The 19,816-nt window shown below is 38.0% G+C and overlaps 1 protein-coding gene across 1 annotated transcript in view; it reads right to left on the bottom strand.

The window, feature by feature from the left end:
• LOC141444578 (cytoplasmic aconitate hydratase-like) overlaps window positions 1-19,816 on the bottom strand; it is a gene marked incomplete at its 3' end in the record, with an annotated part of 48,377 nt that continues 28,561 nt past the window's right edge. The window contains 6 exon segments of the mRNA XM_074110144.1: window positions 1-125; window positions 569-675; window positions 1,030-1,186; window positions 2,605-2,724; window positions 4,036-4,136; window positions 4,904-5,066. Of these exon segments, the coding sequence (XP_073966245.1) occupies window positions 1-125; window positions 569-675; window positions 1,030-1,186; window positions 2,605-2,724; window positions 4,036-4,136; window positions 4,904-5,066 (773 nt within the window).

Below are 19,816 nucleotides of genomic sequence, written 5' to 3'. Positions count from 1 at the left end.
GTCATTCCGTCGAAGAACGGAGGCTTCTTGATGTAGGTTGAGTTGGGGTCCCAGTTGTACAGTTTGCCTTTCGGCACATCCAGCGCCTGCCACGATGGTGAACCGAGCTCGATCTTCTCATATACCTGCGAAAGATAACATTGGACAATAATGTATAGTGTGCGTGTTGCGGCAGCCGCCGAGTCGCGTGCTCCTGAGAAGAAGGGCTACGAAATAGCCCGAAACATGTCGAGCTAAACTCGGTTTAAGACGTGAGTAAGTACGTAAGACAATAAGCAACATTACATATAACAATAATATTGCATTTTTAACATAGCAGGTTCGCTATTTGAAGTAAGGATCGCCATTCGGATCGGCACTATTTCCAAATATCCCTGTCTTATATTAGATATTAATGTCTTCTTGACAATAGATTTGAATTTTGTATCCGTTTCATTGGTAATATTTTTTGGAATTTTATTACAAAAACGTATGCAATTTCACAGAAACGACATTTTTGGTTTAATATGTCTCCACGGCTCGTTTTCGTTCTATCGTGCTATAAAATCTAGTAAATCTAGAGACTGACCTCTTTGAACATGTTCGGTATGACATGTTTGTTCTCGACCTCTTGTATCTCGGCGCGGGTCGGCCAGATGTCTCGGAGGAACACCGAGCTCCCGTCGGCGCGTTTGCCTGCAAACGTGGTTTTTAGTTTTAAGCGACTAACGACAAATTAAAGTAAGTCTGCCTGGGTGACTCAACCGACCCCTCTGAGTGACTCAATTTAGTCCATCTGAGTGACTCAACTAAGTCTTCCTGAGTGACACAACTAAGTCTACCTGAATAACTCAATTAAGCTTGCCTGAGTGACTTAATCAAGCCTGCCTGACTGACTCAATCAAGTCTGCCTGAGTGACTCAACTAAGTCTACCTGAATGATTCAATTTAATGCAACTGATTGACTCACTCAAGCCCATCTGAGTGACTCAATTAAATCCATCTGAGTGACTCAACTAAGTCTTCCTGAGTGACTCAATCAAGACTCACCCAGCGGCTGCGTCTCAAAGTCGATGTCGACGGTGCCGGCGAGCGCGTACGCTATGACCAGCAGAGGCGACGCCAGGTAGTTGGCCCTAGTGTTGGGGTGGATGCGCCCCTCGAAGTTGCGGTTGCCGGACAGCACGCCGCAGCATACCAGCTCGTTCTGGAAACAAATTTGGAATCATAATACGGTATTTGACAACTCCTGATTTTGCCATATCTTAATATTATTATGAAAATATTGATATACAGATAGTGTTTAGCGAAGAGAAAATTTAAATCGGTTGAAAATTGGATTTGTAGTGTTTTTTTTTTAAAATCTATATACCTGTCTCTTTTTCAAATGCTTTTCTCTATGCAGCATGTATGGCGGTACTGGCGTGTGACGTCACATGCCAGTATGTCTTTCTCTGTCTCTGAATCTGAATTTCAAACCTTTAAAACTTTGTTATTTGTAAACGTAGCTTTAAAATTGTTTTTCTATTCGATAACAGGCATTGTGTAGTTTTAATTTATAAAACATATACAAAATAGTCAAATACCATATTGCTAGAGGTGCGGGTTATCGGTAAAAATAAAAGCGGTAAAATAAACGAACTTATTATTAATTTGCAATATTGTTCGTCAGAGCCGGAAAGTGATACTCCAAGTGTTGAATAAATTATATTTTAAAATAATAGCGTAACGTTTAAACAAACAAATAATGCTGTTGCCACTTTTAGCACTAGGTACATGCAAAAGTATCGATAGTTTGCGTAACATTAGGAGGGACTCTAGTTACGTCAGTTTGACATCTGTCATTTGAATCATGTTAGAACAAATTCGTTTTATAACAGGGATATTACGACATTATTGCACAGTAATTAATATTTATCTATAATAATTCATTTTAATTTTGTAATTTATAAATGATCTTTTAATCTTGGTTTAAAAATTGGTGCGTACCAATATTAAGGTATCAAGTGAATTTGTTCTATTTAATGCATTTAGTTTTAATTTATCTAATCAAATCATACTTCTAAGTAATATAAATACTAGATGGAATAAATCCATACTAATATATAAATGCGAAAGTGTGTGTGTCCATCTTTAACGTCAAAACGGAACGACGGATTTTTGATATAGAGATAGTTTATGGGCCAGAGTGACATACGCTACTTTCTATCCCGAACAAATGCAGTTCCCGAGGGAACAGCGCGCGATAACCGAATACCACGCGGGCGGAGACGCGGGCAAAAGCTAGTTTGTTTGGCGACCGGATGGCCAAGTGGTTAGAGAACCTGACTACAAAGCTTGAGGTTCCGGGTTCGATTCCCGTCCGGGGCAGATATTTGAATGAATGGTAAGAACGTTTGTTCTCGGGTCTCGGATGTTCAATATGTATTTATCTATATAAGTATGTTTATCCGTTGCCTAGTATCCATAGTACAAGCTTTGCTTAGTTTGGGACTAGGTCAATTGGTGTGAAGTGTCCCATGATATTTCTTTATTTCATAAATAAAAGCTTGTAAAAAAAATGTGATCGCCTTTCGGGGTTCTAGCCTGCGCGCTTGTCGTGGTACTGATATAAAGCAAGTCTACCTTCTCGATGGTGTTGGCTATGTTGTCATCGATGGGTCCAGAGTTGCCGATGCAGGTCATACAGCCGTAGCCCACGATGTCGAAGCCCAGCTTCTCTAAGTACGGCACCACACCGGACTCCTGGGAATAAAAGGTAAAAACATATACAGGGTATCCTGGAAAGAAATAAAGAAAAGAATGGAAGAAGGAAATAGATAAAGAAGGGAAGAAGGAAAGAAATAAGGAAGGGAAGAAGGAAAGAAGGAAGGAAGAAGGAAAATTATTCCTGAAAATGGAAAAAGGGAAAAAGGAAGAAAGAAAGAAGGAAAGAAGGAAAGAAAGGAAAGAAGGAAAGAAGGTCTTAAGAAGGGGTCTTCTAGAAGGAAAGAATCAACAAAAGAAAGAAAGAAATAATTATCATTCTCCACACATATGCGAGGAGCGAAAACGAGCAGACGTTAGCACAATGATCGGATAGTTAGGTTCAGAAGGCTATGCGGGAGCTACGCTCCGCTCCTCCCGCCTAGCCTTCGATGTTAGGTTAGGTAACGAGCCTTAGTTTCTCTTGTTGGGTGATAATCCTATTCTGTACTCCTCTCTACAATTTTAGTCCTGATACGACATGACATTGACTTCTCTTGGCTTGATCGAACCGCACGTCTCTGTCTTCCCTTCTCGGCGCTCAGTCCCTTCAATTAAATTAAAAGGAAAACGCAAATATTACATACAATAAGTATGATTAGTTTTTTGGAGTATTTTTGTATTTTTTATTTCAATCCCAAATTTGTTACTTTTACGGTATCCCGTAAACCTTCGAAAATACAAACTGAGACATGGATGTGCAGAAAAACCAGAAAAAGAGACCAGCACTGGGAATCGAACCCAGGTCCTCAGCAATCCGTGCTGCGTGCTATAACCCCTACACCACTGCTGGGCAGGAATCTAGACACGAATTTTTCCTATGCATACATATCTCAGGTTGCTTATTTTTACTACGCTACTTAAGCAGCGGCACTAGCGACATCTATGTTTCGTCGAGAGACGTCACATTCTTTCAAAACTAAACACTCACCCAGACAAGAGATGTCGCTACTAAGCAATCAAATTATGATTGTTTTTTTTTTATTTCAACCGCAAATTTGTTACTTTTACGGGTATCCCGTGAAACCATATCGAAAATAGAAACTGAGACATGGATGCACAGAAAAACCAGAAAGAGAGACCATCAACAATAATTACCAAAAAGAAAAATCACTAGCTAAAGTCCGGCCGCGAAGAACGAAGCATTTCGTACAATGACCTTTCACTGCGTCTCTGTCGCTCGCGCGTAAATATTAGCCGTTGCGCTCGCACACATGAATTATTACGAATGCGACGATAAATGTTCACGCTGCGAGTGACAGGGACATGTAGTGAAGGTCCTTTAGTCTCTTCTTCACCAGTTCCACTTACCCTCAGATAGTAAGTAACGACACCGGAGCCGGGCGACAGCGACGTCTTGATATAAGGCAGCACGCTCAGTCCATTCTCCACTGCTTTCTTGGCGAGCAAACCTGCGGGCACGCACTAGTTAATGAGGGCTATCGCGAATGAATTCGCCGCTAGAGGCGCTAGTGTAGCGTGAGGTCTCCGAAATGTCAAATCTCATAGTGTTTGGGTGAGCTACGCGGGTTTATTTATAATTAGAATTTATTTGTGAATATTTTGCATTACCTGAAATTAATTATGGCAATTATACGTTACGGGGCAATGAATGTCTGTCTTTTGAGACAGTTTTGTCTTTTGGAAACTTTTGTCCTCCCTTTTTTTTTCGAACAAAACGGGGCTAACCAACACTGTGGTTGCTGGATATTTTTATGGTACGGTTTTAAGGTGTTTTAAATATGATTTTAAAAGCCAAATAAAAACCTCACGCAACAGTGCGCCATCTAGTGAGACAAAAAACGATAGCCCTCATTAACACGCTTATATCAGCACAGCAGCAACTACAACTTTTACTTGTATATTTTGAACTTTTTATTTTATTCGACTGGATGGAAAACGAGCAAGTGGGTCTCCTGATGGTAAGAGATCACCACCGCCCATAGACACCTGCTACACCAGAGGGATTGCAGACGCGTTGCCAACCTAGAGGCCTAAGATGGGATACCGCAAGTGCCAGTAATTTCACCGGCTGTCTTACTCTCCACGCCGAAACTGCTGCTTCACGGCAGAATTAGCGAGCAAGATGGTGGTAGCAATCCGGGCGGGCCTTGCACAAGGTCCTACCACCTGCAAGCGTGATGCGTCTGATGATGTGATAATGATGATGAGCACTCACCGGCGCCCAGCATCACGCTCGGATTGGACGTGTTGGTGCACGACGTTATGGCGGCTATGATCACGGAGCCGTGCCCGATGCTGTAAGTGTTGCCGTCGCTGAATGTGAAGCTCGCGGTGGTGGTCAGCTGGGCGGGGCTGAGCCCGTAGCCTTTGAAGCCCACCTGGTGACAAAAAGTCCAATAGAGTGCACAGCACGGAGAACAGATGATCGTCATTGGGCTACAGCAGTCCGCTGCTGGACACAGGCCTCCCCCAACGAGCGCTGCGCCCTGTCCTCGGCTGGACGCATCCAGCTGCCAGGAGCCTTTCGCAGATCGTCACTCCTGGCTGGAGGGCATCCTACACTACGTTTACGAGTACATTACACGTCGTTTCTTTATAATATTAGTGTAGATTGACAAAAGATAATATTATGTATAGGTAGATATATGTACCCACCAAAAAATTTCATGTAAAAATGGCGGCCAAGACTCACAAGCTCATAACACTTTCGCTGTAAAAAGTTATCAGATCCAAGGATAAGCCTACACCATGGTTTTAGGCCGCTCGCCCAGGGCCACTTTTTGTAGCGATGCCCACATAACCACGATTCAGTCGCGATGCACTACCACCATATTGGTCGCTAATCCTGCCGTGAAGCAGCAGTGCTTGCACTGTTGTGTTTCGGCGTGGAGAGTAAGACAGCCGGTGAAATTACTGGCACTTGAGGTACCCCAAAAAAAAAAGCCGCGGTGGAAAAAAGCCACGGTGGCCTAGTGGTTTGACCTATCGCCTCTCAAGCAGAGGGTCGTAGGTTCAAACCCCGGCTCGCACCTCTGAGTTTTTCGAAATTCATGTACGGAATTACATTTGAAATTTACCACGAGCTTTGCGGTGAAGGAAAACATCGTGAGGAAACCTGCACTAACCTGCGAAGCAATTCAATGGTGCGTGTGAAGTTCCCAATCCGCACTGGGCCCGCGTGGGAACTACGGCCCAAGCCCTCTTGTTCTGAGAGGAGGCCTGTGCCCAGCAGTGGGACGTATATAGGCTGGGATGATGATGATGGGATGAGGTACCCCATCTTAGCCCTCTAGGTTGGCAACGCATCTGCAATACCCCTGGTGTTGCAGATGTTTATCGGCGGTGGTGATCTCTTACCATCAGGAGACCCACTAGCTAGTTTGCCATCCAGTCGAATAAAAAAAAAATTGCTGCTACGGAACCCATCGTGGGCGAGTCCGACTCGCGCTTGGCCGCTTTTTTCGTTTTGGCGGGGGCACCACCGTTCCCCCATATAGGCATTTTTACCAGGGAAACTACCCAATTATAATTATTTAATTACTAACAGTCACCAGCATTAATATCTGCCACAGCGGAGCGTGCAAAAATATCTGACACGTCCTTCCGGCCCTAGAAATAAAGTCGTATTAGATATTTATGCACGCTTGTTGTGTCAGATATTGGTGCTGGTGACTGTACATACTAAATTAGAAACCTAGGGCGCGCAATGAAATAAAAATTAAATTTTAAACTTTTAGTACTAAAAGTGCGTGCGAAGCCACGGGCAAAAGCAAGTTCACCATTACTCTTTTCAAATAAACAGTCTGTTAAAGAGCAAAGTACAAAAAAACACGTCCGAGAATCATCAGTACACTTGACACAGATTTAAATGAGTACACGCGGAAACATATTGCTGACTGTCCAGAGTTGGGACCTTGGCGAATCAACAAAACAGCAGTGTAGGACTGACGATGCGACCCGGATTTTGTCGCTTAAATGCGGCGAATCTTATCCTAAAGTTTATACTCGTAAGTCTGTTTGTTTGTTACTTCATCACGTCTAAACCACTGAAGCGATTTAGATGAAATTAGGTATACAGATAGTTTGAGTCCGAGGGCCTTCCCTAGGCCTCCCATAGGAGACTTTTTATCCCGGAACATAGCAATGTTTGCGACCGGTGTGAAGTTAGCGGATAACGGTAAACGATGACGCGTGCCGTGGTTCTTATTACAATGTCATTAATGTCTAATTTTGACAAAATCACGCGTCTGCGCGGATGGCACTAGGTTTTTTTTTGGGCTCCACAGAAAACCAGCGTTACTGCACATAATGTGCGGCAACACATGCTGAGTGGAGACCCTTTTTGGTATCCTGCCGTGTCACCTAGTAACATAGTTTTAGTGCTAGTTCTAGTCTTAGTTTTAGGTGGTACTTATGGAGCCAAAATAAACCTTTCTTTCATTCTTTCTTCCTTTCTTTTTTTTATTATTTGACTGGATGGCAAAGAAGCAAGTGGGTCTCCTGATGGTAAGAGAACACCACCGCCCATAAAAATCTGCAACACCAGGGGTATTGCAGATGCGTTGCCAAGTCATCAGACACAACATCTGAGGATTCTGAGGGTCTAACATGTGGTAGCATGGTGAACGGTTGTGTTGCTCTGAAGACGAAATCCGGTTGAGTTCGAAACGCATCAGTGTAGTGTGGTGGTGGTGATAGATCGATTTGTGTGATTTGTGTGTATTCTTACAGTGTGGAGGTGGAGGAACTGTATGAACACACATTTATTGCGTAAAAATTGCTATCATAAGGTCGCAGGAGAGTAAAGTAATTGTTTTAGTACATACAAAACACCCTAACATTCGTATTATTCATACAAATATCTGCCCCAACCGGGAATCGAACCCGGGACTTCAAGCTTCCTAGTCAGGTTCCCTAACCACTGGGCTACACGCTCGTACACTTGACATAGATTCAAAACAAGAACAAGCTTCATAATGCTGACTGTACATTTCTAAAAGACCTTGCAGAGTGAGCATTGTTCATATTATGTTATGACTAATAATATACTGTGGATATGGTTGTTTTTAAGTTTTATTAGTTAATTAGCGTTTACCCGCGGCTTCGCACGCGTAAATCATTAAATACAGCAGTTGAAGTGAAATTCCGGGATTTTATTAAATTCTCGTGTGAATTCCCTAAAATTACATCATGGTTTTCATTGACGTTCCATGCCAAATTTCATGTCTCTAAACCCAGCGGTTGTTATTTCGAGATTTTATCCCTATCCCGTAGGAATGTCGGGATAAAAAGTAGCCTATGTTGTATTTCAGACGTCCAGCTATCTACAGACCAAATTTCATGACTCTAAGCCTAGCGGTTGTTATTTAGAGATTTTATTCCAGGTTACAAACTAACTTTTTGCCAAATTTCATCCAAATCCGTCCAGCCGTTTCCGGTTTTCCGTAAGGTAGTATCAAAAATACACGCTGTATACATACATACCTACACATAAATAGCAAGTTAAATAAAAGCTTGTAAAAAGAGAAAAATTTGTTCAATTGCCAACCGATTTTATAAAAAAAATGGTTTGTGCAATGATTACACAAACATACCTACAAGTTTATACATGTACACAAAGCAAATGCTGAGTGCGAGTTTAAATATTTGTTTCATATTATATAAATGAGATCACTATAATTGATGTTTAATTGATTTTGTGTGCCAGTGTGGAGTGTGTCTAAAGTGAATTAGTATTAGAGGTAAGAATTTACTAAATAAAATATAATCTAGCCTAACCAATAACAAGTTGGAAAACCCCCGACTTTGTCACTTCAAAGTTCAATATCTCAAAAACGGCTGAACCGATTTTGATGAAACATGTCTAAGAACCATCGCTAGGAAACTTGGTTTAAAATAAAAAAAACGCATTCAAATCGGTCCACCCGTTTAAGAGCTACCAGCATAAACTGAGCCAGAGAGTGACATATGCCAAAAAAATGCACGGTTCCCGAGGGAACAGCGCGCGATAACCGAATTCCACGCAGGCGAAGCCGCGGGCAAAAGCTAGTAATATTCGCACCTTGAGAATGAGACTGTCACTAAACAAAATATGCCAGCTAGCAAAATTAAACTATGCGTAAAAAATCTTTTAGCGTCATTTTGAGAGATGACAAATTTTGTTCCTTCTTCTTCTTTTAACAGTTTGAGTGAGTCAGTTGAGACAACTTGCGCATTAAAAAATGCCAGACACGAGAGCAATATAGAATTTTGTGATCACTGTTCACTGTTAAGGTTAATCGCCGCATAAAACACTATCAAAATTATACTTCAACTAGCCAAAGAAACAGAAATAGCAAAATTAGATATTGTCTACATCCGCCATGTTCGAATGCTACAAATCGAATCAAATTTTGTATAACGACCGTCTCATTCTAAAGGCGTACATTACGATTACTTGGAGTTAACACTTGACAGATGGGCGTTCCTTCAGTAAATTTTCAACTTTGACGTCATACAAATAAAGCCATTTTTAGCCGCTACCCACGTTTACAAATTATGTAAAAACTATTTTATTTGTATGACCTCAAAGTTGAAAATTGACTGAAGGAACGCCCATCTGTCAAATGTTAACTCCAAGTAATCAAAGTCAAAATATCTTTATTCAATTTAGGCTATAACAAGCACTTATGAATGTCAAAAAAAACTACCACCGGTTCAGAAAAACCTCTGTAAAGCCTCTGTAAAAATCGTACCTACTGTAAAGGTGCGTATATATAAGCATGGCCAATTCAGGAGTTGTCAAATACCGTATTGATTAAGCAAAATAAATACGAACTTATTCGACATAATACAATGGCAAAATATTATTTAATAGACCTGTAGTAAAAGTGTACTTGGGAAAACATCGTGAGGAAACCTGCACAAACCTGCGAAGCAATTCAATGGTGCGTGTGAAGTTCCCAATCCGCAGTGGAACTATGGCCCAAGCCTTCTTGTTCTGAGAGGAGGCCTGTGCCCAGCAGTGGGACGTATATAGGCTGGGATGATGATGATGAAAAGTGTACTTTAACCAAAATGATTTAAAAATTAACCTCGTAAGGCTCAACGTTCTAAATTTAGGACATTCGTCAAAGCTAATATCAAACTTCACTAATGAGGGCTATCGCGTATGAATTCGCCGCTAGAGGCGCTAGTGTAGCGTGAGGTCTCCGAAATGTCAAATCTCATAGTTTTTGGGTGAGCTACGCGGGTTTATTTATGATTAGAATAATTTTGTGAATGCTTTGCATTACCTGAAATTAATTATGGCAATTATGCGTTACGGGGCAATGAATGTCTGTGTTTTGAGACAGTTTTGCCTTTCGGAAACTTTTGTCCTCCCTTTTTCCGAACAAAACGGGACTACGCAACACTGTGGTTGCTCGATATTTTTATGGTACGGTTTTAAGGTGTATTAAATATGATTTCAATCTAAACCTTGTTTTCACGCCCGTAATAACAGACTTTGAAAGCTACACTTAAAAACCTCACGCAACAGTGGCGCCATCTAGAAAGACAAAAAAAGATAGCCCTCATTGACATTAAGCCTCAAATTCTAATGATCAAAGTTAGACGTGAGCCTTACGAGGTGCTACAAAAATTCACCTACACAGGACCCTTTGTGTGCAATCCCGAGTCGCACTTGACCGATTTTAATGCAGTTTCATATTCTAATGGAGTCATTAGTCACTGGTAAATTATAATTAATAAATGAAACATAATTAAAAAAAACTATTACTGTAATGAGAAGTTAAAATCTATACGAGCAGGAAAACATTTCTAATTAAATAAATTAGTTTTAAAATTATTTTTAACATTTTCAATATTATTAAATAAATAATAAATAAATATAAATATCACGGGACAATTCACACCAATTGACCTAGTCCCAAAGTAAGCTTAGCAAAGCTTGTGTTATGGGTACTAAGCAACGGATAAATATAATTATATAGATAGATACATACTTAAATACATATTAAACACCCAAGACCCGAGAACAAACATTCGTATTTTTCATACAAATATCTGCCCCGACACGGGAATCGAACCCGGGACCTCAAGCTTCGTAGTCAGGTTCTCTAACCACTAGGCCATCTGGTCGTCTAAATAATTATTGTAATGTAACTTAGTGAAAGGAGTTAATGTAAAAAATATTCTTTGCCAAAAACTAGCTGATTTTGCTGGTTTGTTTGTAAAATACCGAATTGTAACCAAGCGGTTGAAATTTCAAGATTTCATCCCTACCCCGTGGGAATATTGGGATAAAAAGTAGCCTATGTGTTATTCTAGAGGTCCAGCAACACAACAATTAACATTTCAGTTTTTTTTAATTCCATGTTGAAATTCTTCTGTTGTAATGTTAACCAGAGTGTTCTATTAATGTCTCTATAAAAGAAATAGTTTTTTTTTTCATATTTTCCGGTTTTAAACTACTTCATTTACAGTCAAATATCCATTTGTTAACCCCCGACGCAAAAAGAGGGGTGTTATAAGTTCGACCGCTGTGTGTCTATCTGTGGCACCGTAGCTCTTAAACGGGCGAACCGGTTTGAATGCAGCTTTTTTTATTTAGCAGGTTTTCTAGCGATGGTTCTTAGACATGTTTTCTCGAAATCGGTTCAGCCGTTTTTGTGATATTGAACTTATATGCGGAAAATAACGCTCTACATAACATGATAAGTTTACGACAGTCTAATTTAAAGTCTAATATATCGACATCATTTAGGTAGAGTCGATAATGATAAGTCTATGAGAGGTCAAAAAATGACATGAAAATTCCGCTCTCTGGGTATTAGAGATCACTTTTCGATATTATTGTTCATATTGTTTGATATTGTTGTTATTATTATTATTGGGCCTCTAGGTTGGGAACGCATTTGCAATACCCCTGGTGTTGCAGATGTTATGGGCGGTGGTGATCTCGTACCATCAGGAGACCCACTTGCTCGTTTGCCGTCCAGTAGAATAAAAAAAAACCTTGTCAGCTCCAAAATATCTCATGGCAACTGTACCATATTTTTCTAGATTATAATTATTTGTATATACAACACGGATCCCTAAACATTGTTAATATTCATCGGAAAAGTTTAATTGCAAAATCATTAGCCACCAAATTAACTAATCACTTCTAATTGAATGTTAATGACATACTTATATTATTTTTGACAAACATCTATCAATTTTATGACATAAAAGCAGAATTTTTGTATAATACTATCAGTTATAGAAAATCTCTTCTAGAGACAGCAAGTGTGTAAACTTCGATGACAGTAGCTAAGCAGTTAAGTCAAACTTGGGATCGACTTAAAAAAAAATTGTGTTAGTTGCCAAAGGCTTTGAAGGAATATATAGAAAAAGGTAAGTTATTTTATTATGTTTCCTTGTACTTTGAGGTCAAATTGTTTTTTACATGCTTTTATTTAGTTTGTCTTGTTTTTAGGGTTCCGGAGCCAATATGGCAAAAACGGGACCCTTATAAGTTCGCCATGTCTGTCTGTCTGTCCGTCCGCGGCTTTGCTCAGGGACTATCAATGCTAGAAAACTGTAATTTTGCACGAATATATTATGTAAACTATGCCGACAAAATGGTACAATAAAAAATTCAAAAATAATTTTTTTTAGAGTACTTCCGATAGACGTAAGCCCATCCGTCATCCAATCTTGTAGTGTGGTGTAGATTTGAATAGGTCTTTTAAAACCATTAGGGGGTTGCTAAAATGATTTTTCGATTCAGTGATTTGTTTGCGAAACATTCAACTTTAAAGTGCAAATTTTCATTAAAATCGAGCGTGTCCCCCCCCCCCCCGCCTCTAAAATCTAAACCGGTGGGTAGAAAATTTGAAAAAATTTAGGATGGTAGTAAGTATATCAAACTTTCAAGGAAAACTATAACGGCTAAGTTTGCTTGAGAATTATTAGTAGTTTAAGAGTAAATAGCAGCCTAAGGTAAAAAATACGAAATCCTTAGAAAAATATTTAAGTACTTACTTAATTTTTTCGTAATGGCTACGGAACCCTATTTTGGGCGTGTCCGACACGCTCTTGGCCGGTTTTTTACTTATTTTATTTGTTTGTTTATTATTTGGGTCAAATCTTGGAAATTAAGATTGGTTTTTGGAGTATTTTTGTATTTTTATTTCAACTCCAACTTTTGTTACTTTTACATATCGAAAACGCTGCTTAAGTGGCTAAATAAGAAACAAACAAGCTGAGATATGTGGTGCATAGGAGGTATTCGTGTCTGTACCCCTGTCCAGTGGTGGTGTAGCGGTATAGCAAGTGGCACGGAATGCCGAGGACCTAGGTTCGATTCCCAGCGCTGGTCTATTTTTCTGGTTTCTCTGTGCATCTATCTATGTTTCAGTTTGTATTTTCGAAATCTTGGAAACTATAATTGATCCACTTCCTGTGGTCGGATTGACTTGATTTGGTCTAGATTCGGTCGGATTTTAATTTTTATGTACCTTGTTTTTGTTATTTTTATTTTATTAATTTTATAATTAATTTTATCGCATCGACATTTTTTTTAATTAGTTAATTTAATTTAGGTGAATTATGAATTTCGGCCGTTTTGATCCGATTTGAAACGTAGCCAATATTTATTTAACAACTATTATACCAATATAAAATAACATTAAACACATGTAACAAAAAGAACTAACCGAAGATACCTTAACTAAATACACATGTTACTATAAAAATAAAAATTATAAAAAGAACACCCGTCGATCTGCCTATTTTAATTATATTTTATTCTTTATTTGATCGATTCTTCCAATTTACTAAATTTGACATAGTTTTTTTTATTTTTACTTTTTGTTGACGTTGAGAGCGAGAGGGACGGTACGATAAGAACTTCGGACGTATACGAGCTGTTTACAAAATTATCCTACTTCATCACATCATCGATTCATCACAACCTGATGATGACTGTCAAGTAAAAAATCGAATAAAATAGGTATGGAATGCCATTTCTACACATCTAACAAACTATTTATCAACTTCCCTATTATATGTTCAGAAACGACTATCAAATGGCCTTTATTAAGAAACCTGGTATCAGCGGGTGCATCTTAATGTTCACATTAAAGTACAGTGCATCTTAATGTTTACATTAAAGTATCGGTAATACTTTTTTTAACAATGCATATCTGTACATATTGTAGAAAACTTATGTCATGCATGTAGATAATAATTATTATTCAAAGTCAAAGTCAAAGTCAAGTCAAAGTCAAAGTCAGTCAAAGTCAAGTCAAAGTCAAAGTCAAAGTCAAAGTCAAAGTCAAAATCAAAGTCAAAGTCAAAATACAGGCCATATCTGAACATATTATAGAAAACTTATGATATGCATGTAGATAACGTTATGTATGCGGCTATACATAATTAGGCATTAAAACACTCGTGTGATCTTCGGCTCGTTTCATAAAACCACACTCGTACTTTAATGCCTCTCATTATGCACCAGCCACATAAATAACTATTAGCTTAACTTTGTTTTTATTTTACCGCATCTAGCACCAACATTCGCTCTTACATGTTACTTATCTGTCATTGGATATGTAATTAGAGTAATTAGTAATTACTAATTAAATAATGTCATTAAAAGGATAGTCACTCACTTTATGATAACAAGATTTCGTCGTGAATTTACAAGTTTTGTTATCACCCCTGACATGTAATCTGACATGTCATAATATATCTGTCAGAGGGCATATCACGGGTGGAAACAAAATGAAACTACTTCGTCATTCATCACTATTTACGATCTGAATATGTGTTTTGGTATAATTAATGTATTAACGGAATTTTCTTTTCGGACCTTGTTTTTTAGGGTTCCGGAGCCAAAATGGCAAAAACGGAAACCTTATAGTTTCGCCATGTCTGTCTGTCTGTCTGTCCGTCCGCGGCTTTGCTCAGGGACTATCAATGCTAGAAAGCTGTAATTTTGCACGGATATACATATAAACTATGCCGCCAAAATGGTACAATACAAAATACAAAAAAAAAATTTAGGGCACCTCTCATAGACGTAAAGTGGGGGTGATTTTTATTTTTTCATCAAACCCTACAATGTGGGTTATCGTTGGATAGGTTTTTTAAAACAATTAGGGGTTTGCTAAGACGATTTTTCGATTCAGTGATGTGTTTGCGAAATATTTAACTTTAAAGTGCAAATTTTCATTAAAATCGAGATTTAAAAAAAAAACAGGATCGTAGTAAGTATATCAAACTTTCAAGGAAAACTATAACGGCTAAGTTTGCTTGAGAATTATTAGTAGTTTAAGAGTAAATAGCAGCCTAAGGTATAAAATATACCTAAACTTGGAAGATTCCGTATAAAATACGAAAACCTTAGAAAAACATTACTTATTTTTTTCGTAATGGCTACGGAACCCTATTTTGGGCGTGTCCGACACGCTCTTGGCCGGTTTTTTCATTCAAACATTACTTTGTTGGCAGATGAATTACGAGAACAACGGTTGGCATACCTCGAGTGAGCACGTTCCAATTCTGCCACCGGGGTTGTACTGACCAGTTGTTCTAGTAATAACTACTTCATAACTATCTACATCATCGCGATCAATAATGGTCCCGCCGGAAGACCAGCGCCGACTCCATCCCAGGAGACCGCATTTGAGCTGAGGCGGGACCTTTTCACTCACACATACAAAATTATATATTTTATTTCATATTTTGTATTTCAACTATTTTTGTAACTTTCGTTTGTTACTATTATGTGTGTGTTGAAGAAACCTTTTTCATACATTCATTCATTCAATGATCTTTTATAATCCGATGCTTCAAAGGTTTTATATAAAAAAATTGTTTTTTGTTTCTCACAGGTTACGTCTGTGCTACTAATTTTCAGATATTAAAATATAGTAGGTGATTATTACTAAAACATTGGTTTTTGATTATTTAGCATTTTCTAATTTCAATTCCAAATTTTGTTACTTTTACACAGCATTCCGTGCTTCGTGCTATACCGCTACACCTGGGTTCAATTGCCAGCGCTGGTCTCTTTTTCTGGTTTTTCTGTGCATCTATGTGTCAGTTTGTATTTTCGATTATTACCATAATAATTATTTACTGTTCGACGACCGTCTAAATGTCAAAAAAACGGTTGGTACGCGTCCAGTCGACACGTTTCAATTCTGCCACTGGACTCATACTGGCCCGTTGTTTTAGACATCTACATCATCACTGTCATCATATAGCTTTTAAGACACATTCTTAAAAGCTTATTTTTTTTAAATCTTTTTACTATCTAAATTTTACTGGGATAAGCCTGAAGGTTTCCAATGTGCGGAATGATACTCAGACTCCACTATTATAACCCCACGTATTATTCATATTTTGTTTGCATATGCATATATTTGTATATAGTAGTGTATTTTTAAGTTAGGATTATTTTATAGATTTGTGTATTATATTATTTAAAGCAATGTATTGTAGCTTCCACTATCTATTTTTAATTTTTAAACTCACTTTTTGTTTGTCCCTGACTGAATGCTCCTCTCATCCACTCAAAGGTTGACTGGTAGAGATCCCTTAAAGGGATAAATTCGCCTTTGTACATATATTTAATTGTTTGTCGATTGTGTTTGTTTACTTATTTTGTACAATAAAGAGTTTACATACATACATAACGTATATTGATAAATGTGTGTACACACAGTAAAATAAGGAATTTGGTGACACAATTTGTGAACACTGTAACGATTGCGTTCCCACTAACTTATTATATTGTACAGTCGAGTTCATAAAGTTGTCAGCAACAATTTAATCAAAAATATCTAAACACGACTCTATTGTTAACGACCTAGAAGCGTGTTCAGATATTTTTTTTCAAATTTTTGCTCACAAGTTTATCAACTCGACTGTAGTCTCTGTAGCTAAGTCGAAGAATTATTAGGCTAACTTTTATTTGTTTATTTCAGTATTTTCAGTTATAACAAGAAGCAAAAAAAAGTAAAAAGTATGATAAACGGTTGGTACAATATCAGTAGACATGTTATAATTCTGTCACTGGTCTTATACTGACCCGTTGATCATGACTTGCTCTACATCATGATCTGCCTCATCATTTTCGCCATCATAAGACGCGCCGGAAGACGTCCTCTGTTGAACAAAGGCCTTTTAGAACGTCAACTTCATCATTATTTATATGGCATTTACATTGCGGAATTTATTACTACTAGACGACCAACCAAATGTCAAAAGAACGGTTGGTACGCGTCCAGTCGACACGTTTCTATTCTGCCACTGGACTCATACTGACCCGTTGTTTTAGACATCAACATCATCACTGTCATCATCATCGGTTCTAAGACATATTCATGATATCTTATTTTTTTTTAAACAATTATGCTAATAATATATTAGTATTCGTAGTTGTTAAGTCAAATAATATTATAAAGCTAGGTTTTCTTTGTTCATTTCAGTAATAACAGGGTGTCGCTAAACTAAAAAGTCAAAGATAAACGGTTGGTACAATTCTAGTAGACACGTTATAATTCTGCCACTGGTTTGTACTGGCACGTTGGTCACGACTTGCTCTAACGTCATCAATTCATCATAATCAACCTCATCGTTCTCCATCATCATAAGAAGCCGGAAGACGTCCTCTGTTGAACAAAGGCCTTTTAGAACGTCAACTTCATCATTATTTATGTGGCATTTTCATTGCGGAATTATTACTACTAGACGAACAATCAAATGTCAAAAGAACGGTTGGTACGCGTCCAGTCGACACGTTTCTATTCTGCCACTGGACTCATACTGACCCGTTTTTTTAGACATCTACATCATCACTGTCATCATCATCAGTTCTAAGACATATTCATGATATCTTATTTTTTTTAAACAATTATGCTAATAATATATTAGTATTCGTAGTAGTTAAGTCAAATAATATTATAAAGCTAGGTTTTCTTTGTTCATTTCAGTAATAACAGGGTGTCGCTAAACTAAAAAGTCAAAGATAAACGGTTGGTACAATTCTAGTAGACACGTTATAATTCTGCCACTGGTTTGTACTGGCACGTTGGTCATGACTTGCTCTAACGTCATCAATTCATCATAATCAACCTCATCGTTCTCCATCATCATAAGAAGCCGGAAGACGTCCTCTGTTGAACAAAGGCCTGCCTTTTAGAACGTCAACTTCATCATTATTTATGTGGCATTTTCATTGCGGAATTATTACTACTAGACGAACAATCAAATGTCAAAAAAACGGTTGGTACGCGTCCAGTCGACACGTTTCTATTCTGCCACTGGACTCATACTGACCCGTTGTTTTAGACATCTACATCATCACTGTCATCATCATCAGTTCTAAGACATATTCATGATATCTTATTTTTTTTAAACAATTATGCTAATAATATATTAGTATTCGTAGTTGTTAAGTCAAATAATATTATAAAGCTAGGTTTTCTTTGTTCATTTCAGTAATAACAAGGTGTCGCTAAACTAAAAAGTCAAAGATAAACGGTTGGTACAATTCTAGTAGACACGTTATAATTCTGCCACTGGTTTGTACTGGCACGTTGGTCATGACTTGCTCTAACGTCATCAATTCATCATAATCAACCTCATCGTTCTCCATCATCATAAGAAGCCGGAAGACGTCCTCTGTTGAACAAAGGCCTTTTAGAACGTCAACTTCACCATTATTTATGTGGCATTTTCATTGCGGAATTATTACTACTAGACGAACAATCAAATGTCAAAAAAACGGTTGGTACGCGTCCAGTCGACAAGTTTCAACTCTGCCACTGGAATCATACTGACCCGTTATTTTAGACATCTACATCATCACTGTCATCATCATCGGTTCTAAGACATATTCATGATAAATTTTTTAAACAATTATGCTAATAATATATTAGTATTCGTAGTTGTTAAGTCAAATAATATTATAAAGCTAGGTTTTCTTTGTTCATTTCAGTAATAACAGGGTGTCGCTAAACTAAAAAGTCAAAGATAAACGGTTGGTACAATTCTAGTAGACACGTTATAATTCTGCCACTGGTTTGTACTGGCACGTTGGTCATGACTTGCTCTAACGTCATCAATTCATCATAATCAACCTCATCGTTCTCCATCATCATAAGAAGCCGGAAGACGTCCTCTGTTGAACAAAGGCCTTTTAGAACGTCAACTTCACCATTATTTCTATGGCATTTACATTGCAGAATATAACTACTAGACGACCAACCAAATGTCAAAAGAACGGTTGGTACGCGTCCAGTCGACACGTTTCTATTCTGCCACTGGACTCATACTGACCCATTGTTTTAGACATGTACATCATCACTGTCATCATCATCAGTTCTAAGACATATTCATGATATCTTATTTTTTTAAACAATTATGCTAATAATATATTGGTATTCGTAGTAGTTAAGTCAAATAATATTATAAAGCTAGGTTTTCTTTGTTCATTTCAGTAATAACAAGGTGTCGCTAAACTAAAAAGTCAAAGATAAACGGTTGGTACAATTCTAGTAGACACGTTATAATTCTGCCACTGGTTTGTACTGGCACGTTGGTCATGACTTGCTCTAACGTCATCAATTCATCATAATCAACCTCATCGTTCTCCATCATCATAAGAAGCCGGAAGACGTCCTCTGTTGAACAAAGGCCTTTTAAAACGTCAACTTCATCATTATTTATATGGCATTTACATTGCGGAATTTATTACTACTAGACGACCAACCAAATGTCAAAAGAACGGTTGGTACGCGTCCAGTCGACACGTTTCTATTCTGCCACTGGACTCATACTGACCCGTTGTTTTAGACATCTACATCATCACTGTCATCATCATCAGTTCTAAGACATATTCATGATATCTTATTTTTTTAAAACAATTATGCTAATAATATATTAGTATTCGTAGTAGTTAAGTCAAATAATATTATAAAGCTAGGTTTTCTTTGTTCATTTCAGTAATAACAGGGTGTCGCTAAACTAAAAAGTCAAAGATAAACGGTTGGTACAATTCTAGTAGACACGTTATAATTCTGCCACTGGTTTGTACTGGCACGTTGGTCACGACTTGCTCTAACGTCATCAATTCATCATAATCAACCTC

Source organism: Choristoneura fumiferana, chromosome 30, assembly GCF_025370935.1.
Source record: "Choristoneura fumiferana chromosome 30, NRCan_CFum_1, whole genome shotgun sequence".
NCBI lineage: Eukaryota > Metazoa > Arthropoda > Insecta > Lepidoptera > Tortricidae > Choristoneura > Choristoneura fumiferana.
This window is presented reverse-complemented; position numbering and strand designations above follow the sequence as displayed.